At 41.2% G+C, this 25,063-nt stretch overlaps 1 protein-coding gene across 4 annotated transcripts in view; it reads left to right on the top strand.

Moving 5' to 3' along the window:
- The window catches only part of SLC43A1 (solute carrier family 43 member 1), a 37,369-nt gene that overhangs the window by 7,150 nt on the left and 5,156 nt on the right, over nucleotides 1-25,063 (top strand). For all 4 annotated transcript variants that reach the window (XM_087714159.1, XM_087714152.1, XM_087714145.1 and 1 more), the window contains 10 exons: nucleotides 2,962-3,140; nucleotides 4,727-4,907; nucleotides 5,346-5,401; nucleotides 5,900-5,976; nucleotides 17,230-17,322; nucleotides 17,995-18,128; nucleotides 21,805-21,986; nucleotides 23,549-23,695; nucleotides 24,263-24,298; nucleotides 24,891-25,029. In XM_087714159.1, the coding sequence (XP_087570285.1) occupies nucleotides 2,987-3,140; nucleotides 4,727-4,907; nucleotides 5,346-5,401; nucleotides 5,900-5,976; nucleotides 17,230-17,322; nucleotides 17,995-18,128; nucleotides 21,805-21,986; nucleotides 23,549-23,695; nucleotides 24,263-24,298; nucleotides 24,891-25,029 (1,199 nt within the window). In that variant the 5' untranslated portion in view covers nucleotides 2,962-2,986. The remainder of the gene's footprint in view (nucleotides 1-2,961; nucleotides 3,141-4,726; nucleotides 4,908-5,345; nucleotides 5,402-5,899; nucleotides 5,977-17,229; nucleotides 17,323-17,994; nucleotides 18,129-21,804; nucleotides 21,987-23,548; nucleotides 23,696-24,262; nucleotides 24,299-24,890; nucleotides 25,030-25,063) is intronic.

The following is a 25,063-nucleotide window of genomic DNA, read 5'->3' as shown; positions in this document are numbered from 1 at the left end:
AGAGTATTTTAAGATCATTCAAATAAGCAAGTGGGGGATTTGAATTTATGGCAAATATCTTTAGGTCAGTACTCTAATTGCTACATTAGAATGGTTCTCCTTGAGCTAAAAACTTTACCTATGATCGGTTTATGACTTCAGTGTAATTCTTTGTAATTTTTTCTCTAAGTTGTTCTGTGAAGATTTCTCTTGTCAAAATATTACTTGATACAAATAAACTATAAGCTTTAGTATACATCCAGCAAAGTCTTTCAAGGGAGGATTTACAGTCACAGACCTTATAAGCAGTGATGAGATTCAGATAATTTAACAGCTGGTTCTAATGATTTCTTCCAACAACCAATTCACAAAAATGATCAGAAAGTTAACAAGAAGTGGTGTGAACTGGCTGAATCCCACCCCTGATATGTATACAAATGAGCATCTCCACTATAGCTGATGAAGTCCACTTATGTAATTGATTTTCAGAACATAAACACGTTAAAAAAGTTCATAGGAGCATGTTTTGTTTTGTTTTTTAAAAAGTGGTACTTGAAATATCCTTGCTGCAAAAAAGATTACAAGTTACTGAAGCCAGTTTACTCTCAGCCTGTGATAGGCAATTTCAAGCAGAAAACGAGCAAATTGGCCTAGGCTGGTTTTTTCCAGCAAGCAAGGAACAAGATCTCCTTTCATAGTATATGAAACTCCACAGTGACGTTCTAACCCAGGCATGTAAAAGAAGGGATATATATTGACATTTCCATGGGGCAGAGTTTGCCACGACTCATCTGCATGGCTTTATATTTTATCTTCCATTTTGTTCATGAAAAATGAAAGGGTGAAGGGGACGATGGCAACTCACAAAACAGATGGAGGCTCCAATCATGCCTGTGCTTCTGCAGGGCGAAGGGAGAGCTGCAACCTCTCGGTGGCTCCTGCCCTGTGAGTGGCAGCAGCTGCCAGGCTGCCCTTGTTTAACTCCAGTAGCTATAAGTCAACTGATTGTGTGGTTCAGACCTCTGTCAGAAGAAATCCTAGCAGCTGTTTGCCCTCAGGCCAATAGCTGGGCCAGTAATTTCCTTTTTTAAAAATAGTTTTCAGGGTTATATATGCCCCCTTTTATAGTATTTTGCTGCTAGGTCTTGCCTTCCAGGATATAGTGATCGACAAGAATCACCACCCCAATGTGTAGTGTCAAGCTGGAATGCTGCTTCATTCATTGTCTAGATTTTTAATAACTCCAGTGAGTTCGGAAGAGTTTTGTATCCCATTATTTAAAAGTAGGAATCTCCTGCTATGAGATCTGACTGTTGTTCCATCTAATATAGGTGGTGATGGGCTTTCCTTCTTAACCCTTTTTGAAGGGAATAGAGATTGAACTTGGGGCCTTTATCATGTAAGAGCTGTGGTGGCACAGTGGTTAGAATGCAGTATGCAGGCTACTTCTTCTGACTGCCGACTGCCTGCAGTTTGGCAGTTCGATTCTCACCGGCTCAAGGTTGACTCAGCCTTCCATCCTTCTGAGGCTGGTAAAAAGAGGACTCAGATTGTTAGGGGCAATAGGCTGACTCTGTAAACTGCCTAGAGAGGGCTGTAAAAGCACTGATAAGCAGTATATACAGGTGAAACTCGGAAAAGTAGAATATCATGCAAAAGTTCATTTATTTCAGTAATGCAACTTAAAAGGTTGCTAATATATGAGATAAGACTCATTACATGCAAAGCAAAATAGTTCAAGCCGTGATTTGTCATAATTGTGGTGATTATGGCGTACAGCTCATGAAAACCCCAAATCCACGATCTCAGAAAATTAGAATATTACATACAATTAATAAAACAAGGATTGTACATAGAACAATATCGGACCTCTGAAAAGTATAAGCATGCATATGTACTCAGTACTTGGCTCCAAAATCTCCTGGTAGACGGCTGTATTGACCCTGGTCTTAATGAAGCACAGTGGTTCAAAGTCCTCTTTTCTGATGAGAGCAACTTTTGCGTCTCATTTGGAAACCAAGGACCCATAGTAGGGAGGAAGAATGGAGAGGCCAATCAAGCACAGTAATCCCACGGTCATTGAACTAGTTTTTGATGCTTTTGGCAAAAGTTGCTCTCATCAGAAAAGAGGACTTTGGACCAAGGAGCAACAGGACTTTGGACCACTGTGCTTCATTAAGACCAGGGTCAATGCAGCCGTCTACCAGGAGATTTTGGAGCACTTCAGGCTTCCTTCCGCAGACGAGCTTTATGGGGATGCTGACTTCATTTTCTAGCTGCCCACACTGCCAAAAGGACCAAAACCTGGTTCAATGACTGTGGGATTACTGTGCTTGATTGGCCAGCAAACTCGCCTGACCTGAACCCGATAGAGAATCTATGGGGCATTGCCAAGAGAAAGATGAGAGACATGGGACCGAACAATGCAGAAGAGCTGAAGGCCGCTATTGAAGCATCCTGGTCTTCCATAACACCTCAGCAGTGCCACAGGTTGATAGCTTCCATGCCACGCCACATTGAGGCAGTAATTGCTGCAAAAGGAGCCCAAACCAAGTACTGAGTACATATGCATGCTTATACTTTTCAGAGGTCCGATATTGTTCTATGTACAATCCTTGTTTTATTGATTGTGTGTAATATTCTAATTTTCTGAGATCCTGGATTTGGGGTTTTCATGAGCTGTACGCCATAATCATCACAATTATGACAAATCATGGCTTGAACTATCTTGCTTTGCATGTAATGAGTCTATCTCATATATTAGTTTCACCTTTTAAGTTGCATTACTGAAATAAATGAACTTTTGCACGATATTCTAATTTTTCGAGTTTCATCTGTAAATCTAAGTGCTATTGCTATAGCAAGTCTTACCACTGAGTTATAGCTCCTTTGTATCTTACCTGTAATTTCCAGGTCAAAATCAGTGGAATAATAAATAAGACCTGGGTGCCAAGAAAGATGATGATCTTGTTTTGTTTGCAGCCTCCACTTACAAGCCAGAAGGAAGATGGCACCCACCTTGCATCAGGCATACCGGCGACGCTGGTGGATGGCCTGTACTGCGGTGGTGGAAAATCTCTTTTTCTCTGCTGTTTTGCTGGGCTGGACCTCCTTACTCATTATGCTCAAACTTGAAGGCTTCTACTCCCATATGTGCACAGGTGAGTAAGATTGGGGGGGGGGGGGTTCTGAGCCTATTAGGTGAAATGAAATGATAATGTGGGTTGTGGAGAGATTGCGGGTGCTATTCTGAGCAAAGTGTTGCATTTTTTATTCCTACAGATCCTTGCTTGCCCCATCCCCAATTCTGCACTTATCAAAACATTTGCAGATGAAGCAGATTGGGTCCTATTGATAAGGCCTCGGTAGGGACAGAATTAAGAATGAATCTGACAGAACTTTGACTAGTAACTTGTACTAATATTGTGTACTTGATAAAAGAGAGGGAAACTCAATGCAAATGGATTCAGCAGCTTCAGCCTTGGGGTCTGGCATTCATATGATTCTTCCAAGGATTCTACCCAAATCTTGTAACATATGTGAGGGACTGAAGATGGGAGAATAAACGAATTAGTACCAAATTGATAGAGCTGGTTTTATTACATAGTAATGGCTTAAAACAGTTTCTGTGGGGTCCTTTATCATTAATTTTCATAAAACATCTCCACATTGTAGTTCCCCGTGAAGTGCAGTTTCCCATGATCCTAATTTGTGCTAAAGCTGTGAAGCATTCCATGTTGCAGGATGTAGCAGTGGTCCCTTACTCTGACCATCTGAGATTAACAATCCCACAAAGCTTGTTTCAAACCATCTTTTTGTAATAAACACACTGGATGGATTAGCTCTTATTTTCCTACTATTTTTCTCAAGGACCCCGAGAAATCTTAAAACAGTGTTCTTCCTTATAAAATTGACCTTGCATTTATAGGAAAAACAGATTACAATTCTTCCAAGTGCCTGAACCTCTCATTTTTTGGAGTCAGGCTTTTATTGTTTCTTGTGATACAGCACCTCAGATCACCGCCTGTCTCCTAAATCTTTGACAAGAAACAGATTATTGTCTGACTTTATTAAAATTTTAGAAAGAGCTGCTCTCACTATAAATGATGGCCAAATCCATTACTATTCCCTGCCCGCATTCTCTTTAACTTAGAATCACACCCTCCCCCCCCCCTCCGCCTTTCTTGGCCGGCTATTCTACTAGCAAAGCAATCCCTTTAGGTTCAGAATGAGCCCACAGCAATAATTTGGAACACTCAGAATGTGATTCAGATCCTGTTCCTTCCCAGGTCATTCTGCTCTTCTTTTTGCTTTCTCTGCTGTGCATGAGAATGTTGTGTTTAATCAACAATGTTGAACCAACAATCAAGAAATAATTCGCCAATCATGGAACTACCAACTTAGAAAAACAAACTAATAATAAACAGCCCAATCAAGGTGCCACCAACTCCTACAAACACTGAGAGGGCAAGCCACTAGTATATAAAATGAGAGCAAAGCCCATTGCCTTCTACCACTGATGATGTTACCTAGTCTGGTAATGCAGTGTCTGAAGAAAACAACCAAGCTCAGAGAGCATCAAAGACCTCCACAATTTTGTGTTTCTTCAATGCAGCAAGAAGGAAGATGTGCAACAGGACTTGATTGTGCTTCTTTAGGAACAAAAAACAACCATGCCCTAGGGTAGAATAAATGTAAAATGGGATTTGAAATCAATGTTCTAATCTATTTTGTCATTTCTCTTTAGATAAGAGTAACACCAATGTTTCAATTGTGGTTAATGTGACCCATCCCTTCAGTTGTGTGGCACAGGAAGAAATGCTTACCTTGGGTTTCACCATTGGCTCCTTTCTCTTGAGTGCGGCTACTTTGCCTCTTGGCATCCTGATGGACCGACTTGGACCAAGGCCACTTCGCCTACTTGGCAGGTAAGAAGAACAAGGTCTCTACGCTGGAGCAAATGGCATGGTGGCCTATTGAAGAAAATACTTGGAAGGAAGAAAAAAAAGTGCCTTGGAGGTTACTAGGTCACAAATTCTCATTTCAGTAGAAATGAATAAGTATTAGAAAGTGAATTTGTAGATTAGAAACTGCACTGGAACGGGGAGGGAGAATTGACAATAGACTGCAACTTTTAATGTGGACAGTGTAATTGTGAAATAATTGGGGGATAATTTTCAATAACCTTTGGTATCTTTTTGAGGCAGAAGTTTCATACTCGGAGCTTTTCAGTTGTGTTGCACAGCAACTCACAATATGGCTGCTAGAATTCTGGGAGTTGTTATCTATATATCAAGAGGGCACAGGTTGAGGAAAACTGCTTTGAGGACATAAATGATTTGATATATCTTATTATTTCTTTATAGTGCCAGCTTTGCTCTCTCCTGTGCTCTTATGGCTCTGGCTGCCTACAACCCATTAGGTGAGAAGAATTTTTGTGTTAATTGAATTAGTAACTTTTAATTACTTACAAATGGGAAAGTCTTCTCTCTTCTGTGATTTCTCTCTCCTGACTTTCTCCTGGTTCTATCATACAACTCAGCCCACTCAATTTGGTTTCCTGCCTTTGTGGCCCCACATGTGCACTATGAGTAATTTGGTTCATAGAGAAATGGCCCTGGGAGGGTTATGGCTTCATCGTTAATGGCTCTAGATATATTAAAAAGACAGGTTCTTAAATTGGCAATCTTAAATCCCTTCAACTATCTCCACACTCAAATGTGCTAGATTACAGCTTGTGTCTTCCCCAACGGGACATTTGTGGAAAAGATGGATCTATTCCTTAAAAAAAACTTATACCATGTTCTCAAGTCTTTCTGCTATCCCAGGAGTCTTCCATTATATTTCTATTTCTCACAAATCTCCATTCCTTGTGAACACCATCCATCTTCTCATCCCATATTTCTGTTCTCCTTCCCAGTTCTTTCTCCATTGATTTTTCTTGGCCTTTCCTTAAATGGTTTTGGTGGAATCTGCCTGACCTTCACCTCCTTAACTGTAAGTACTGAAATAACCTTTCGCTTGGCCTGTCTAACTAGAATTCTTCCAGCAAGATCAAAACAGCTTGTTCTGAGGTCAGGGTGGATCATTCTGGTCTTAAATTATTTTTCCCATCCCTGGATTAAAGACCTACTGGCTTAGTTTTCAGAGCTTAATTAGTTTGTTCATTTTACTCAGATTTTCTATATTGCTCAACTTGAGAAATTTCAGGCACAATCTGTAATTGATTGGCTTTGCCAAGACTTTCTACTAAATTTCTACTAAGCTGAGACCACAGCTTTGGGTCTGGGCCTGTTTTGATTGGGTGTGTCTGTTTCACTTCATTTCAGACACATTGATTACACATTTATTTTTAACTGAGCCTAGATTTACTCTTGGCTGAACTGAAAGACACACCAGGAATCTCATGTCTTTTAGAATGTAAATATTACAGAAAGCATTTACCAAAAAGAGAGAGATTCCTCAGATCACTAAGCTTACAACAGATCTATAAATTAGAACCAGTTCTTTTGTAGTGCAGTCATAAGTTAGAAGCGAATTCTTCCTGAATTCCCACTGTTTTACATAAGAAGTGAAAGGTCACTGCCCCAACCTCTTTTTTGTGACTTGTAGAGCTCTTTCTGACTGTGATTGCAGGGATAGGATAGTAAAGAACTATTTGGTGGCTGGGGAAAGGGGCAAGGGCCATAGTGGGTAGTGATGATTTGTTATAGCAGCCCCCAAAGACTCTGGATCCAGTACATACATTAAAACATATTACAAGTTAATTCAATTGACTGCCAGGAGTTCAGTCCTCACCAGCTTAAAGTTGACTCAGACTTCCATCCTTTTGAAATCGGTAAAATGAGGATCCAAATTGTTGGGAGCAATAGGCTGGTTCTGTAAACCGCTTAGAGAGGGTTGTAAAGTGTTATAAGTGGTATATAAGTGTTATTGCTGTTTCAGCACAGTATAAAGAGTCATAATAATAAAATACCAATATAAACAAACACATGGAAGCGTTTGTAATGGGGGTTCCAATAACACAAACAATTGGAGAGTCGGGAGGATGTGTGTCTTAGAGATGTGGCTTTCCAGAGGACAGGAGCTATGATACACAAGGTGTGCTTCCTCAGTCCCACAAGAAAGAGAGCATTTAATTGACATGATCTGAAGTGGCCCCACTCCATCTGAACATATCAGGTGGGCAGAAGGATTGAAGTCAACTAGTTCCACAGATGTGGCAATTCAAACAGAGTGTCTACTTTGTGGACTTGGGCTGGGATATTCTGTCTTGAATGGATTGTGAGAGAAGGTTGGCTAATTTTTTGTTTCTAAAACATCATTAAGCTTATTTGAGGTTTACAATGCACATCTGTATGGTCCTCTTCTCAAAACAATAGGAATCCAAAGTTCAGTATTGTAGCTTTAAGTGCCTTTCAGCAAAAAGGAGGAGACTGTGTGAAGACCTCTACTGCTGCCACAGCTCTGCTGGGAATTGCTGCACCTGTAATTTGATCCACCGGCTGATTGCTTGCTTGCTTGCTTGCTTGAGTTTATTATACATGGAAGCAGCTCTAAGCAGCATACCAATAGAAGAAACAAAAACTGGTTTAACATGCATAGCAGAAAAGAACATCAACTACTCACATTGGGGAAACATCAGTGTAGAGCAACATACCCCAAGTGAGGTCATTAATTGCCTTGTCCCAGAACCTATTGAAGAAAACCAAGGTATCAAGGCCTCCCTAACAGGCCACATAGGGCTGGGTGGGGCAGATGGTGCTCCAGAGGGTGGAAACAGCCTCAGAGAAAGCACATCTCTGAGCTCCAGTCCAGCCTTGTGGCATTTCTTCAGGGATGGGCTCTGGAGCATATCAATCTGGTTAGAGCTTTATGTTGCATGATTTTGTATTCATGGCTTGCAGGGCTGATTAAATAGCCACTGTAATTTGCTTGTACAACAATGAATGTCCTTGTGCTTCAAATCGAATTGCTTGGACCAAAGAAATTCCAAGAAGCATGGATCCATAATTTTTGCAATGCATCCTGCACCGTCTGGCACTAGAGGATGCCAGAGCCACCATGAGCTCTGATTAGACATGATTCCACGTAAAAGCCAGGATGCATTGTGCTTCTGGGCCACTGGAAGGATATACCATATTTTTCAGAGTATAAGACGCACCTTTTTTCTTCAAAAAATAGGCTGAAAATCTGGGTGCATCTTATACATCGAATTCAGCATTTTTTGCCTCCAGAACCCCCGCCCCTTCACCAAAATGGTCATGCATACCCTTATGGAGGCTTTCAGAGAGTTCCTGGGGGCTGGGGATGGCGGAAATGAACAAAATCCGGGTCATTTTTTGCCCACCCAGCCCCCAGCAACACTCTATAAGCCTCCATAAGGCTATACATGTAATTCCTTTGGCAAAAAACGGGCTGATTTTTGCTCATTTCCCCCCCCCCACGCCTCCCTGGATCACTCTGCAAGCCTCCCCAAGGCTATTCATGCATTTTTTTTAAACAAATGGGCCCATTTTCACAAAAACTGGCTGTTTTTGGGAGGTTTGTAGAGTGCAAAAACATTTTTTTCCCTTTTGGAAAGCTCTTTAACTGATTGCTGAGAATTATATTGATCAAATGCTGTGCCAGCCAAAACAAAGTCTTAGGTGCTGCAAATTGTCAGCAATTTCCTTCTCCAGCACATAGATAACACCTGGAAACATCTACCTACCTACCTACTCTCTCTCTCCCCCTACTTACCTACTGTATTTCTCACTCTCTGTCTCTTTCCTTACCTATCTACTGTATTTCTCTCTCTCCCCCTCTATCTACCTTCCTCCCTCTACCTACCTTCTCTCTCTCCCTACCTATCTACTGTATTTCTTTCTTTCTCTCTCTCTCTCTCCCTGTCCCTCTACCTACCAATCTACCTACACTCTCTCCCTCCCTCCGTATCTTCTGTATTTCTCTCTATCTCTCTACCTACCTACCGACTCTCTCTCTCTCTCTCTTTCTCTCTCTCCCTCCCTCCTTCCCTCCTACCTACTGTATTTCTCTCTCTTTCTCTCCCTCTCTATCCCTCTATCTACCTATCTACTTTTTTAAAAAAACTGCCTCTTCAAAATCTTGGTGCATCTTATACTCTGGTGCGTCTTATACTCCAGAAAAATATGGTACTTAATTCTAAATTCTACATGCTTTTTACTTGTGGGGGAAAGGGGAGAAAAACCGCTAGGTGCCAAAGATAAACCTGTCTCAGCACTATTTGGAAAAGCATACTGCTGTTCTTCATTGGCAGTTTTTAAAAACTTTCTTGACAATTTGTGCTTCAGATCTGTTTTTGCACCGGTAATATTTTTACAGTGATTTTATGCATGTCTTATCAGAATTGAAATTATACTGTGAAATCTATTGAGACTTCCTGTTGCAGGAAGACACCTTCAGTGGCAGAAGAGAGAAGTATGAGAGGGGTTTGTTAAATCACCCTTGGTAGCCCTGGAAGTCTGTCGAGAAGTCCATTCAGACGTTCCCTAGAAAGAGACTAAGGGTTATAAGCAGGGGTGGGCTTCAAAAATTTCAGCAATGGGTTCTCTCCCTGTTGCTGGGTGGGCGTGGCCATGGTGGGCATGGCTTAGTTGGCATCCTGCACCATGGCGGGGGGGGGATGTTTTCGCCTTCCCCAGTCTCCAGAGTCTTTCCTTGAGTCTCCGGGAGGACAAAAACTGCCTCCACCTGCTCTGGAGGCCTTCCCCCTCTCCAAGCCTCCGCGTGGGGCCTGCACCTACCTTGCATACAAAATGGGCTGCATGGAGACTCCTGGGAGGGGCGTGGTGGGTGGGGCCAGCCAGGGGTGGGATTTGGAGATTCTCCGAACTGGCCATAACATTAGCTACGGGTTCTCCCGAACCCAGGCAAACCTGTAGCAGCCCACCCTTGGTTATAAGGGAAAGATAATATCAGAGAAGGGAAAAGATTTTCCTTCTACTGCTGTTAATTTGCTGGTGCAAAACCCATTCTTTGGGATTCCTTCAAGTCAATTTACATAACTTCTGTGTAATACCCAAGAGTATCTTTCGGCATCTGTGCTTCATGTTTGAGTGGTTTTTATTTTTGTTTTCACAATGGTAATTAAACCTTTGGAGTTTGGGCTCAGAGGGATTGCTCACGTGGCACCTGTTTGCATGTCCCTGCCTGCATGTCTTTAAACAGACCTCCTAAACCTAGGTAAAATGCAGCTTCTTTAAAGCATTACAGAAGTTGCTACAGGAGTGCTTCACATTCCTCCAATTTTAAATTTTAAAACTGGAACCCTGCACAGCAACAATGGCAACACTGCACATAAAACTCTGTTTCTCTGGTTTTTATGAGACAGCTGGCCAACAATTACGATATGAATATCGGATAATGTGAATGATGATAACACACCTTGACAGGAACTGATTGTTATCTGCCTGAAAAATCATGGGGAATCACTTGCTTGATTCCAGAATTTATAAGTCATCAAATAGTTTGTGGGCATAGATATGAGCATCTCTTTACAAAACACAATGATCTATGAGAATATGTGCTCTGACTTAATGATTTTATAGCTGCACCATAAAGTTGCATCCCCACCCACATTGACAGCCTGAGCAGGTGGGGGTATGACCTTTGAATTGATAGTGACTTATCTCTTTAAAAATATGTATTTAGAAGTGTCTGTGCAAGACACATAATCGTAAGTAATCATATATGTGTGACCAGTCTTTTGAACATGGTTTTCAAGGAGGCATTGTTTTTACAGCGGGCCTTGAACCAGTCTCTGGAAAGATGCTGAGTTTTCTCCACAGGCTTGTTTCTTTAGCTATTCTTATGCTGTTGACCTATTTGCCCATCACAGCTCTTCTATTATTGTTGTTCTAATGGCTGCTCAAAAGGACGAAGCTCATAGAATTTCCCTGAAAATTTGCTTGTCTTTCTCTTTCTCTCAGTTCTTTATTACAGTAAAAAAAGCCAAAAATAATTTTAATAGTGATCATCTCTGATTAAAAATTCTCTGCATTAAGCAACGAGCAGCAGACTTTGAACATTTTTTTTTGCAAATGAAAGAAGTGCCAATGATTTAAATGGGGCACACTCCCTTGTAAGTTTGAAACTGGACTCTATTAAGCAGCTCTCTGAACCAAAACAACTGCAAATAAATAGTAAAGATGACACATAGGTTGCCCATGGCCGACAGTTTACATGTGGCTATTTCTCCACTTTTTTTGCTCCCAAATTATACTGCCCAAGTTTAGTGACACAGCCATAGCTTTTCAGCAACAGAGTTCTCTGATCATTTTGTTCATTAAAGGTAAAGGTTCCCCTCGCACATATGTGCTAGTCCTTCCCGACTCTAGGAAGCGGTGCTCATCTCCATTTCAAAGCTGGAGCCAGCACTGTCCGAATATGTCTCAGTGGTCATGTGGCTGGCATGACTAAACGCCAAAGGCGCATGGAATGCTGTTACCTTCCCACCAAAGGTGGTCTCTATTTTTCTACTTGCATTTTTTATGTGCTTTCAAACTGCTAGGTTGGCAGAAGCTGGGACCAAGTAACGGGAGCTCACTCCATTACGTGGAGTATTTTCCATAATGAGGGACAAAACTGATGTAATTAGCTTCCATGACATTTATGATATATATATATATATATATATATATATATATATATATATATATATATATATATATATATATATATATATATATATATATATATATATATATATATATATATATATATATATATATATATATATATATATATATATATATATATATATATATATATATATATATATATTTCTTCCTTAACTTTTCTTCTCCCCTCCCTCCAAAATCCCAAACCCCAGACTCTTGGCGAGAAAAGTCACATTACCAGCCATGATACCTGTGGTTGTCAAAGGATGAAAAAAAAATTAAACTACTCTAATGTCTGGCCTTGCTTTAAAACTATTGCTCACTCCAACAATAGGCAATTTACAAAATATCCATGGCTTTTCTTGGCACAGGATTTTGCTTTTGTAGAATAGAGAATAAATATAGCATTGCTTTGGAGCCGAACAACTAAGGAGTAGAATAAAATCTTTGTCTCCCTTTGAAAGGCGTTTTTTCAGACAAATTAGAAAAAAACCATTCGTGCACAAAGAAAATATACATTTGGGATATTAGTATACTAATCAATTAGATAAGGTAGTAAGTTTTATCTATATACTACTAAAACTCTTATTGTTATGGCTTTTAATTGGGTGAAACAGTGCATCATAGGTAACAGTGTTTAAACTGAGATATCTCAAATGGGTTAACTTACAGAATGTGTGCAAAATCCAGACCCATGATTTGAGGGAATAAAATTGGGAAGGTTTTGGTTGCTTCAGGCTGATGCTGTGGTTTGGGATGCTGCTTTCATCATGTGATGTTCATTTGGAACATTCTATAACAGTTTCCAAGCCACTCTCATAATCCCTTGCTTCCACCCCCACCCTCCAGCAGCAGCCATTTCCCTGCCTGCTGGGAAGGCAGGCAGGCAGGCAGGAAGGAAGGAAGGAAGGAGGAATCCTCCCTCACACACATCCTATTCAGCCCATGCCAATCCTCCGATGGGTGTGTGCCACCCTCTGAGCGCCTTCCATGATTCACACCACCCCTTTTGAGTTTCTTCCCTACAATACAATACATGTTGTGCACTCCGATGACAGGGTGGGAAGGAATGAAGGAGGAAGCAGAAAGGAGGGAAGGATGCAAAGAAGGAAGGGAAGAAGGAGGGAGAAAGAGAAGGGAGGAAGAATGGAAGGATAGCATGAAGGAAAAAAGGGAGGGAGAAATGTCAGAATGACAGGGAAGGAAAGGATGGAAGGAAGGAAGGAAGGAAGGAAGGAAGGAAGGAAGGAAGGAAGGAAGGAAGGAATTCCTAGTGCTCCTTACCAGCTTCTCACAAGAACATTCAATGAGAAAGCCAGCTGGAAAGCAGAAGTTGCTCCTGTTCCCGTTACTATTTGCCAATTCAGTTTCTCTGATTAGGTAAGGAAATACCTCTGAAACAATGACACAATAGGGCATGGGATGTCTAGTATTTCCTAACATGCCAGATTTCTCTTTTTCTGTTCTGACCATTATCCACATGTGATCCTCTATCAGCAGATAGAAGTGCTTATTTCCCACCCCCCACCCCACTTTATTTCCTAGAGGTAAATCCAAAGCAAAACAAAATGTTATAGGATAAAAGCATTAAAAATCTGAACATTGTTCCTTTGAATCACAGTTAACACCCACATGCCTATGAGATTTTTATGTTAAATCTGTCTCAGCTCTACTGGCTCTCATTAGCATTTCTCTGTGCTCCTATAATTTAAGTAATTTACAGAGATAACAAGTGAATTTAAATATCTGCAGTTGTAATTTTTAGCAATTTTTAACCCTTATGTAACAAATAGTAAAATGCAAACATACAATTTTAAACATCTTGCTCTTTCTCTCTGCGTGTTACATGTGTTTCTAAATCTTCCTTGTTGGGCGGTGTGTATATTGTGGTATAAGCTGCATGGGTTGTGTGGTGTATGTCACTCTGGTTAGCTGGCAGAGGTCATGAGCCTCTTCTCCTGCATTAGATTCCTTGAATGCCGTGTTTTTATGAGACAACACTGTGACATTTGGGTGACCAAAGATACCCTGTGCCTTTAAGAGCCATACAAAAGAGAGGTTAGTGGCACTTATCAGCGAGGGCTCAAAGATCTGTATCTGTTGGAATTTCCTGCTGTTCACCATTTATAAAGGTACAGGGTGGCTCTGGTCACTTCAGGTTCTGCAAAGCCCACATGTAAGGATTGTGACCTTGGCAGGAAGTTCTCTCTCCCTGTTTGCTTGTCTAGGTGACCTGACCAACAGCTCTTCCAAGCCCTCTGCTGTACTCCATTGCAAAATGCATAAGAAAGACATTGCACATAAATACAAAACATACAAAGATTATACCTGCTTCACTAGGAGACAGAGGCATGTTTTGGAATAGGCAGAAAAACACCCTCAGGGCACAGGTGGGGAGTACCAGCCAATGAGCAGGCAGAATAAAGGGCCACACCTTTCCCCTTCGTCTTGGAAAGAGAGGTGTATTTTGGGGAACTGGAGAAGGAGCCATTCTCTGTTTCACTGTTTACCCAAATCCAATGTTAGGTTTGGCACCATGCCTTCCTTAGAGCTGTTCTAGAGGAAAAGAAACAAGCTTAAAACTGATTATACAGGTAGTCCTTGACATTTGTTTAGTGACCTTTCAAAGTTACAATAGCACTAAAAAAAGTGACTTACCACCCTTTTTCACACTTATGACCATTGCAGTATCCCCATGATCACGAGGTCAAAATTTGGGCGCCTGGCAATTGGTTCATATTTATGAGGTTTGCAGTGTCCCGGGATCCTGTGATCTGTTTTTGTGACCTTCCGACAAGCAAAGTCAATGGGGAAGCCAGATTCACTTAACAGCTGTGTTATTAATTTAACAATTAATAAAATGGGACGCTTAGTTGTCTCATTTAGCAGTGGAAAATGTGGGCTCAATTGTGATTATAAATTGAGGACTACCTGTTAACATCACCCCTGCCTAATTCAACAGCCTCTCAATCTGAGTGATTGTTTAGGGCTTAATTTTGAAGACTCCTGGAATGCTTTAATGTTCATCCCTTGATTTCCTGGCCTGTGGATTTTCTGGACTTCAGGGATTTGGGTTTCTTTTTTGTATTTATACTGGGCGGAAGGATGTGACATCTCCTTTACATCTGCTCCAGTGGTGGGTTGCCAATTTCTTTACTACTGGTTCAGGCACATTTGTGTGCATGCGCAGGAGCATCCAGGTAGGTGGGTGGAGCCTCCCACCGCCACTACTACTGGTTCGCCCAATCCAGGCTGAACTGGGAGCAACCCACCTCTGATCTGCTCTCTTGCCTTGCTTGGACTATTTCTTATTGAGACTATTATTCTCTGCAGAGTTGGCTAACCTGTTAGAGTGGTCTGCCCCACCCCTCCCCCAGAGGTTGATGGGTTTCAGATTTTTCAACTAGTGCGATTCGTGTTTCTGTTGATGATTTGCCTGCCTGTGGAATATAGAGATTGATTATTATTGCCCCTTGAACATTTTCTCCCATGTCATACAGCCTGTTCAATCCCTTGATACATATGAGGGCAAGTCAGGAGATGACTAATACACAAGTGGAGGAAAAGCACATCCTGAATCTGATCAAACATAAGAGCTCATTATCAAACGTACTTTGTGTTGGTGATGGAAACAGAAAGCAGTTTCTCTTCCAGCATTGCATCCTTTCCCAGTGTCATCCAGCACAGTTTTTCTGAATAGTTGAGGGCTGTTTGGGATCCAGCTGAATACAGATCATAATCCTTGATGGCTAGCTGAGTCATGTTAACTGTTGAGCACAGTCATAATTTAGACTCGGCAGCTTCAGACCAATTTGTAGATGTGTTCAGGGCTCAGTTTTCATTAGATTTCTTTGGATATTTTATTTTTAGGGCCTGTTAACACTGTTTGAGTAATTCAGCCACCCCCAAATCTGTTTGCCTGTTATCCTTTATGGCTTATTATATTCAGCAGGAATAGCATGCTCAGTTTGGTCTGAAAGTTAAATCTTGCTTACATAACTGATGCTAACCTCATTAAATGAAGGTGTAGTGAGCCTATTTCTGGGAATAATATCAGTGACTCTAGAAGATCTAAATAATTTTTAGGCCAGTGGCCAGCATTCCCTTCCTGGATAGCTGATCAGTTGCAGATGCTAATGGACAGAACAATTTACTAGATCCATTTCAATCAGGTTTAGGGGTTTTGACATGGAAACTGCCTTGATAATCTTTGCCTGGAGAAGATGGAGGAGTGAAACTTCATTGATTCCCCAGCTTCTTTCAGCAGCTGACTATCAACCATGGAATCTTTCTGGAGACAACTAAACAGCTTCACTTTAGATGTGAACCACCCTTGATGTGGTTCTCATTTTGGATGGATGGCTACAAAAGATGACAATGGAGGCCTTTTGACTGACCATTGTGGGGCCTCACAGGTTCCAGTGTATCCCCCATGTTGGTCAATACCTACATTGAACCAAAAACTTCATTTGGTAATGGACTGGATGATGAAGAGCAACAGATTGAAGCTCAATTCAGAGCAGACAGGGTGCTGTTAGTGATGTTTATGCCCAGAGTCTGCTCTGAATGGTCTTTCATGTGCCTTAAAGGATCAGGTTCATAGCAAAAGGCTATTTGCAGATCCATATTTGACTGTAGAGGCCCAGGTAGTCTTTGTGGCATGTAGTTCCTTTATCAGTTTAGGCTGATATGGTACTGTAGCTACAGCCCTAACTGGATAGATGTATAGTAACTTCAAAACATTATTTCTACATATTTCTTGTTGGATTACTGTAATGGGATGTATGTAAAGCTACCCTGAGACGGCTCAGCAGCTTCACTTGGCACCGAACTCTGGTAGCAAGAGTATTGAAAGGAATTGGGCAATATGAATACATCATGCCAGTTCTTTATGATCTCCATGGTCATGCAGTTTATTTCCACTTCAAAATGCTGATTTTAGCCTTTTATAAGTTTGGGACTGTTGTATCTGAAGGAATCCCTCTTCCAATAGGTTTTGACCTGACAAGGTCATCTCAAGGGACTTTGGAAAAGTCTCCCAAGTGAGCTATTATTGACTCAGTGCCAGGCAGATATATTTTCATTTCCCCCAGTCTTTTAATTATAACGTCGGTGTGATTTTTAGATCTTCTATTGCTACCTTTCTTATGATTTTGTTATAGATTCTGTATATTACCTATAACATTTTAATGTACAATATGCTTTAAGCAACTTGTTATTGTTTTAATTGCTGGTTTTTATGCTTTGAGATTTTTAAGGCAGTAGTATCTAATTTTAAAATAAACATTGTATTAGTTAATGCTACTATCGTAGGCCACTTAGTTCATTGGGTCTTGGCTTCTGAGTACACAAGTGAAGCTTTGCACTATAAATCGTTAGGCAGTGATAATACATGTGGTTTGAATATGTATCTGATGGAAAATCAGAATGTAGAAGAAGTGGGAATGATTTAGATGAGAATATGGAAAATAAAGAAGGATCCAGCTTTTTGGGTTACCGTTAGGGTTATTTATAGTCTACATAAAATAAAAGGCTCTAAAAGAGAGTAACTTGAAAGGACCAGACTAGGGAATATATTTCTGTTTATTGTCTTTTTGTATCTCTTTAGCTGCCCAACATGTTTGGAAACTTGCGTTCTACTTTCATGGCACTCTTGATTGGCTCTTATGCTTCTTCTGCTGTTACTTTTCCTGGAGTTAAGGTATGTAGTAGAACCGGATGATGCAGCAAGGAACGTCCTAATCCCAAATTCCTGATCCGGAGAGTCAAAGGCAGCTGTGGGTTGTATGTCTGTATGCTTCTCTCTTGGCTGATGAGACAGAAAGATAGGCTGGGAGAGACACTAGAGGAATCCAGATGTGTGGTCTACCAGCAAAGGATATTCTACCACTGGGAAGAGGAAGGGAGAGTAAAAGCAGGCCTGATTAACAAATCACCTGTCATTCCAAAGGTGCTTTTCAAAGGGCAACTGACTTCCTTGTTTTTTCCCCTTAAAAACATTTTGTTTCTCATCCAAGAAGCTTCTTCAGTTCGGAGAGTGAGAAGCAAAATGTTTTCAAGGAAAACAAACAAGAAAGTCAAGTCCCCTTTGGAAAAACACCTTTGGAACAACTATAACCTGGATGATTGAGAATCTCATAGACATTGTTTGTCATTGTTTCTCAAGTTTAGGTGAAGAGATGGGTGCACCTTCTCAACTGTGTGCACAGAATTCACAGGAATTGCTTTCTGTATAGGTATTAGATAATTCATTAGCCTCTTTTATGCCTACTTATTGGAAGTAGGCATAATTATCCAAAGCCATCCCATCTTTTCTCTGTGGCTTTTCTACCATTTCTCACATTTATTTTGTCTCTTGTCATGTTGCTATTAGCTGATCTATGATGCAGGAGTTTCCTTCATCGTTATCATGCTTGTCTGGTCAGGCCTGGCTTGCCTCATCTTCCTCAACTGCGTGATCAACTGGCCTAAGGAGTCCTTCCCAGCTCCAGAAGAGGCCAATTATACGTAAGTAGAAATTGCATGCCAATGTAACTCTAACTAATCAAAATTGTACCTGTTTTCTATAGGGAAACCATCAAATCAAATCAAACCCCTATTGTCAATATACAACATGTGTACAATGAAATTGAATGACCCTCCCTTGGTGCAGTTTCCACTCCCCCCCCCAAGACATTGAATACATCTCAATAACACACTACGTAAAAGAAAAAGAAATCCCTAAACCCAAATAAGTAATAACCAGCACACATTCCCATATATATACATGTATATAATTACACTGGTATAAATATGTTGCTTGTTGTGCTGGCCCTGCAAGTCTATCATATTAAACCTGATTGTGGTGTTATGTTGTATTCAGTTACGGCCCACGGATAAAAGCTATTTTTCAGCCTATTCATTTGGCTGGCTATGCTTCTATATCGCCTGCCGGATGGTAGGAGAGTAAAGAAGCGCTGACCAGGGTGTGAATCATTCCTGAGGATTTTCCTTACTCTGCTAAGACAGTGGGTCCTGGTGATTTCATCCAGTGTGGTCAGGGGCAGCCCATGATTTTTTGTACTCTGCTCTTCACTCCCTGTAATGCCTTTCTGTCTGCGGCGGTCAAGCCAGCATACAATACCGTAGCACAATATGTGTGGAAGCTTTCTATTGAAGCCCGATAAAAGGAAGTCATCAGTCGTTGTTCCACTTGATTTTTCCGCATGACCCAAAGGAAATGGAGTCTCTGTTGAACCTTCCTGACCACCTGGGAGGTATTATTTTTCCAGGTGAGATCTTGGCTAATGTGCACTCCCAGGAATTTGAAAGAGGAGACGCTCTAAACAGCCCTCCCCCCTTAATGTAGAGTGGGGCAAACCATCTGCTAAACAGAGTGCAAGAATGATGATTCTCAAGAATTTATATTGTGGCTCTTCTCCCTCCTTATTGCAGACACTGCACCAATCTATCCCCATCAGATGTGCTCTATTTATTACCGTTAATTTCTGCCTATTTGCCACGTTCTTTAGAAATTTTGGGAGTTCAGGAGCACATCAGCTTGTGGACAGTTACAGTACATTACGCTAAATGGAAGTTGGGCTGATATGCAATCTCTTGCCTGTCAGGGTCAGCATTCTCTGCTTTAGTATCTTAAGTAGTCCTATTAGAGGAGAGATGTGTCAGGTTCTGTGAAGCTTCTGTCACAGACTTTGTTTCCTTTTGAATTGCTTTGGCTGTCTTCTTTTTTTAAAAATATATTTTTATTATTTTTACATTTAAAACAATGCAGTACCGCAGAGTCAAAGTGACCATACATTCACATTATACACAATTAGTCTCAACCATTAACTTAGCCTACTTAGTGCATTATCTAGCCTTCTGTCCAATCACAATATATACAGTTTGTTTCAGTCTTGTCACCTTGTCTTATACCAATCATAAAATCTATTCCAGACTTCAAAATATTCTGATTCCCCTTTATTTTTAAGTTCAAGAGTGAGCCTATCTGCTTCCGCACAGGCCAACACTTTTCTGATTATATCTAGCTCTGATGGTGTATTTTCTTTTTTCCAATACTGTGCAAAAGTTATGCGCGCCGCAGTTAGTACATGTATAATTAGATAGAGTACATTTTTCTTAAACCCCTCTGGTATTATGCTTAGGAGAAAAATTGCTTTGGCTGTATTCTGATGGCATGCTTTTTGCTGCCATGTGCTGGCTTGATTTGGGGAAGTTTTTATTTTTATTTTAAACACTTAAACACATCAACAAAAACATACACATAACTTACAAACAACACCGGAACTGAGTGTTCCTTCTCACAGCAGATACCTATCGGTGCATCTTTAGTTATTGTTTCCCCTTCTATACATTCTAATTTTACATTTGTGGTCACCTTGTTTTTTACTCCTTTCCTTAGTTGTTTATGTTTAGTTATTTGTATCAGACTATCATATTCCCTTTGTTATATTGTATATCTTTTGTATATACATTTGTATATCTTAAATTATTTTTCCTACCCTCTTACCACTGTATCCTAATTCTTCTACTATACATTTTACATTTCCCGATTTCTTATTCCTTTTATTTCTATCATCTAACAATTTATACCATTTTTCAATTTTGGGAAGTTCTGTTCTTCTACTTTTTGCTAAAATTTACATCGTGTACATTGCAGAAAACTGGCTTGCTACTGGTTACTTAACTCTATGTTCTGATTAGTTGATGATGAACAGAAAGCTTAGCATGCAGAGGAACTTCAGGCTTTCAAAGCGATTCTTACTTCTGTAGTATCCCCCTGGGTCAGAGACTCAGGGAAGAGATGAAAAAGATGGTATACCCAAACATCTGTCACTCTTCCTGAAACAGGCATAGTACCCCCCCCCCCAATCCAAACCTTGACAGGTTCCTAAAGGTGCCAAATGTTGATGCCAGCCTTGGCTCAGCTTTTCCTTTCAACCCCAAGGCATTTCTCTCAAGAGTTTGAAGAGAGGCTTGCTTTCCCATGGAATAGTCCACAAGTCTTGAAGCTCTCCCTAATGCACCGCCTTGTATTTGGCTTGGGTCCCATCAGACTCTTCTAGTACATGTTCTATTGTACCTCAGGCTCTCTTGTCCTTTTTTCACCTCTGTTTTCTGCCAAGTCGTAGAAATTAAGGGAGGGAAAACTGTTAAGTATATCTCCTTTTGGAGACTAGAGTTGAGTGGCAGAAGGTAGCAAGGAATGTGCCACTGAATAGTCACACTATCAATCACAGCCGCCGAAGTTAAAACAAGGATAACTTTACTTGCATTAACAAAAATAAAGTAGGATAAACATTCTCCAAAACAAGCGCTAAGTAGTCTTGAATTATATACACAGTCTATGATACAACACGTTGGTTTACAGATGTTCAACTCACGATTCACCATGTAGACAGGTAACTAACATACAGAGTAGCCACCATCCAATATACAGTATTCAACTCCAATAACAAGCACGGAGAACATACAGGAACAACCAGTAGTAGTTCCTACTCCCTCTTATGGCCGATTAAAGCAACAGCATCCAATCACATCTCACTTCAGCATTTAAAGTGCCAGATACATTATTTCAATCAAGGCTTATATATATATACATATATTGCCAACCCAAGACTAGGATTACATCCCTAACAAAACCCCTTTTTTTAATCAGCTGCAGTAGAGAAAACTCAGGCTTGGTTTTAGCTAATATGAGGTGACATTGCCAGGATCATTTCTGACCATAATCATACATTATATACACTATGATTTGCATAATTGTAGTTTATTAAACAAGCAGCGTTTTATGCGATTAAGACAAAATTCATTTGCCATGCTTTTTAACTGCAGTGGTCCTATGTCCTTAATTATAAATGACAATCCTTTATTTCAGAAACATTTTAGATTTATTTAATTATTTATGTCCTCGGTTTTGCTCTTAAGTTTTCCTCTGTAAAGCAAAATTATAAACATAAACATTTTTTAAAATCCCTGCAGACCTCTTTCAGATTTGCCCCCTTTTTTGTGTTTGTCCTCTATTTTTCCCCAATAAAAGATGGTCACTCATGTAACTCATGAAGGCTGGGTTCACTTGAGAGACTACCAAAAGCCAAAGAGTCCATGTAAGGGCTTTGTTCAGTGTGTGAGTCCAACTCTATCTCTCTTCCTCCTCTTCCTCGATCCTTTATCCCTGATACAGGAAGAAGATCAAACTGAGCAGCCTAGCTCTAGATCACAAGGTGACTGGTGACCGATTCTACAGGCACGTGACGGCTGTGGGGCAGCGGCTAAGCCAGAGGGGGCCGCAGCTGGAGGGGGGCAAAGAGGCACTCTACCCATCAGTGCAGGATCTCTGCCAAGGACCCACCAAATCTGCCCAGCGTGAGTCCTCCTCCTCCTTCTTCGCCGTCCCTCAGTTCAGTGAGAGAAGCTGGGCAGGGAGAGGATGTGGTCAAGGAGCCTTTTTCACAAAGCTTGCAGTTTAATTTGTCATGTGCCTGCCTTGCAAGGCTGCTTCTGGAAAGGCTGCCGGGGTTTGGGGGCTGGTATTAGCCTTCTTAAGAAGTGGGAACTTCTACAGTTTGTAGATTTGGCACTAAGATGTATCTTCCCTCCAAGCTGTTCCTCCCCTCTCCAAATTTGGGCCTGTTGCATCAGGGGGAGTTGTTAGCTGTGGCTGCCACAGATGAGAACAGGCCCTGGCATCTGGCTCCATCTGTTGGCAGGAGGCAGCCCCAGCATTTTTGTTTGTTGGCTTTAGTCCTAATTTTGGAGGGAAACACCTCCTCCTAGGCAGTGGTGAGTGGAAAAAGAAAAGAAAACAAAAATCAGATAGAAATAGGAATGATGTCGATCACCAGTCCAACTACTGCTCATTTGACCATACAGATAAGCAAGCAAACCAACAACAACAACAACAACAAACCTGGTGTTGTAGTTGAATTAACTCTGCATTGTTCTCCTAAAGGAACCAGGTCTTTTCTGTCTTAGGTTTCTAGCAATCCTGTAGCAGTATAAGTTAGAATACGGGTGTCAAACTTGCGGCATCAGGTTGCTGTCACATGACGTTTTCCCCATTTGCGGAACGGGGGTGGGTGTGGCCTGTGCATAACGCAGCCAGCCTGCAGGCCACGAGTTTGACACCCTGGGTTAGAACATCAGCCAGGGAAATAGTGAAATTTATAAAAAAACTAAGCAATGTGGCCAGTACCTTTGTGGGCTTTGAATTCAATCCAGGTTTGTAAATAATAGAAAAGGTTTATTTAATTGATTAAGAAACAAATACAGTGAAACAAAAATCCTCTCTACTTGTAGGTAGTTCTCACTTAATAACCACAGTTGGAACCGACACAATCATTAAGCAAATCATCACGTGATCCCAACTACAATTGTACTATTGGCTTCTCCATTGACTCTGCTTATCGGAAGCTGGTTGAGAAGTGTGCTGATGGTGATCGTTTGACCATGCGATACTCCATTGGTTGCCAATGCCCTCTGGTTACGAAGTGCCCCATGTTAATCACAAGTGCAAAGACTAGTCGGAAATATTTCCTGTGCCATTATGACTTGAATGGTCACTAAACAGGGGAGTTGCTCAGCGAGGACACCCTGCATTAAGCATCACTGCCTTTCTGTTAAAGCCTCCTGAAGTACTGCATACCCAATCTCTTCCTAAGAGATCATAATCTCTGACCCTGAGGTGAATCTTTATTACCGACCTTGTTGAAAAGCAGAGGGCTAAGAAAGGATTGTTTACATCAGTCTTTCTCAGTCTGATGCCAGATAGATTGGCTGGGACAGCTTGCTAAGTCTTGGAGGCCATAGTCATAAAGCACCTTATGGAGACACAATCCAATTCCTCCGTACAAGTAAAATGGAAAGGATGTTCATTTGTTTGTCCAAAAAGCATTCTAATCACCACAACGTATTCCTTCTGGCTGCAGGCTCCATCCCCTTCTGCCGTAGTGTCTGTTCTCCCATCTTTCTATGGAGCCTCATCCTAATGGGCATGACGCAGTTGCGAATCATCTTCTATATGGCAGCCATGAACAAGATGCTGGAGTTCCAGGTGACGGGTGGCGTGTACCCAGGTGAGCTCAATGGGGAAGGAAGGGCGTTTCTGGAAACAATGCAGGAGAAAAGGAAGCAATGGGAGGAAGGACATTTCTCCCTGCTTAATGAACTTCTAGTTCAGTGATGGCTAACCTTTTTGTTCTCGCGTGCTGAAATTGACAGCGTGCGCACATGCCCACACCCACAATGCAAAGTGCCCCATCCCCTGCGTATGCACACACAACCCTCCCCCTGCTCCCCCCACTCATGAGTGTGACACCTTCCATGCCCCATTTTGGGCCTAGTAGGCCTCCCTGAAGCCTCTTGTGAACCAAAAATGGGCGCAGGGTGTGTACGCTGTCCCTCCATGCTGCCCCCACACATGCAACTCCCCCTCTCTCACATATGCGCGTGTGTCTCCCACATAGGCAGCAGAGACCCAAAAACCAGCTAGCTGGAGGGAACTGAGCTGGGCGACAGCTCACTTGCCCACAGAGAAGGCTCCGTGTGCCACCTGTGCCATAGTTCTAGTTGAAAGTTCTATCCTGAAAAGAAAATCTGGTTAATCTGATGTGGGCTTTTTCTTTCTTTCCTTTTTATTCCAGTGCCAAAAGAATTGGAGGATACAACCGAGAAAACAGGCAGGAGCCTTAATTGCCTGGGGCTAAGATAGGTCTCTCAAAGTATCTGTGTAATGTAATCTTATAAAGGACTTCTGCATTCAGTTCTCTGTCTAAGCTTTAAGGTGAAATCCTCCATTTCCCAGGAAGCAAACCTTCCAAATGTCCTTCCAAAAATTCTAGCCATTGCTGTGAGCTCAAGCACTGCCAAACATCTGACCCCTTTGTGTTTCTCTGATTACTGGGTAGATGTAAGGGGATGATTTTTCACATTAGTGAAATCAAAGTGCTGAAAGAGCAGAACCATCATTATCACTGTGAATGTTAACAGGAGCTTCCTGGAATGGAATGGGAGGCTCAAGGCAAAAGGGATAAAATGGTCAGCAGATTGATCCAAGTGTGTAAATAAGCTGGACAAGAGAATTCCTGCTGTTCTGAATGTTTCATTTCTGTTACGATGTGATTTTATACTTCTATCCCATCCTCCCTGCCCCTCCACTGCCCGGAACTTAGAATAATATGCTTTTATTTATTTGGGTTAGGGAAGGAATATTTCTCCTGGTTCTTTGAATTATATTCTCATTCCCTCTCTCCTTTCTTTTTTGTTGGACAGTCAGTTTCTACTCTTCCATCTTTGGTGTCATGCAGTTGTTATGTCTTCTCACTTGTCCCTTCATTGGCTATGTGATGGACTGGCGCATAAAGGATTGTGTGGATGCACCAGGAAATATAAACCGTGCTGGATCTATCAAGTGAGACTTGGATAATTTCTAAATGTCAAAACAG

The sequence above is a fragment of the Thamnophis sirtalis genome, unplaced genomic scaffold, assembly GCF_051295495.1.
Source record: "Thamnophis sirtalis isolate CommonGarterSnake01/CBP01778 unplaced genomic scaffold, rThaSir2_p1.2 scaffold_1, whole genome shotgun sequence".
Lineage (NCBI taxonomy): Eukaryota > Metazoa > Chordata > Lepidosauria > Squamata > Natricidae > Thamnophis > Thamnophis sirtalis.
The sequence above is the reverse complement of the archived record's forward strand: the minus strand, read 5'-3'. Positions and strand labels throughout refer to the sequence as shown.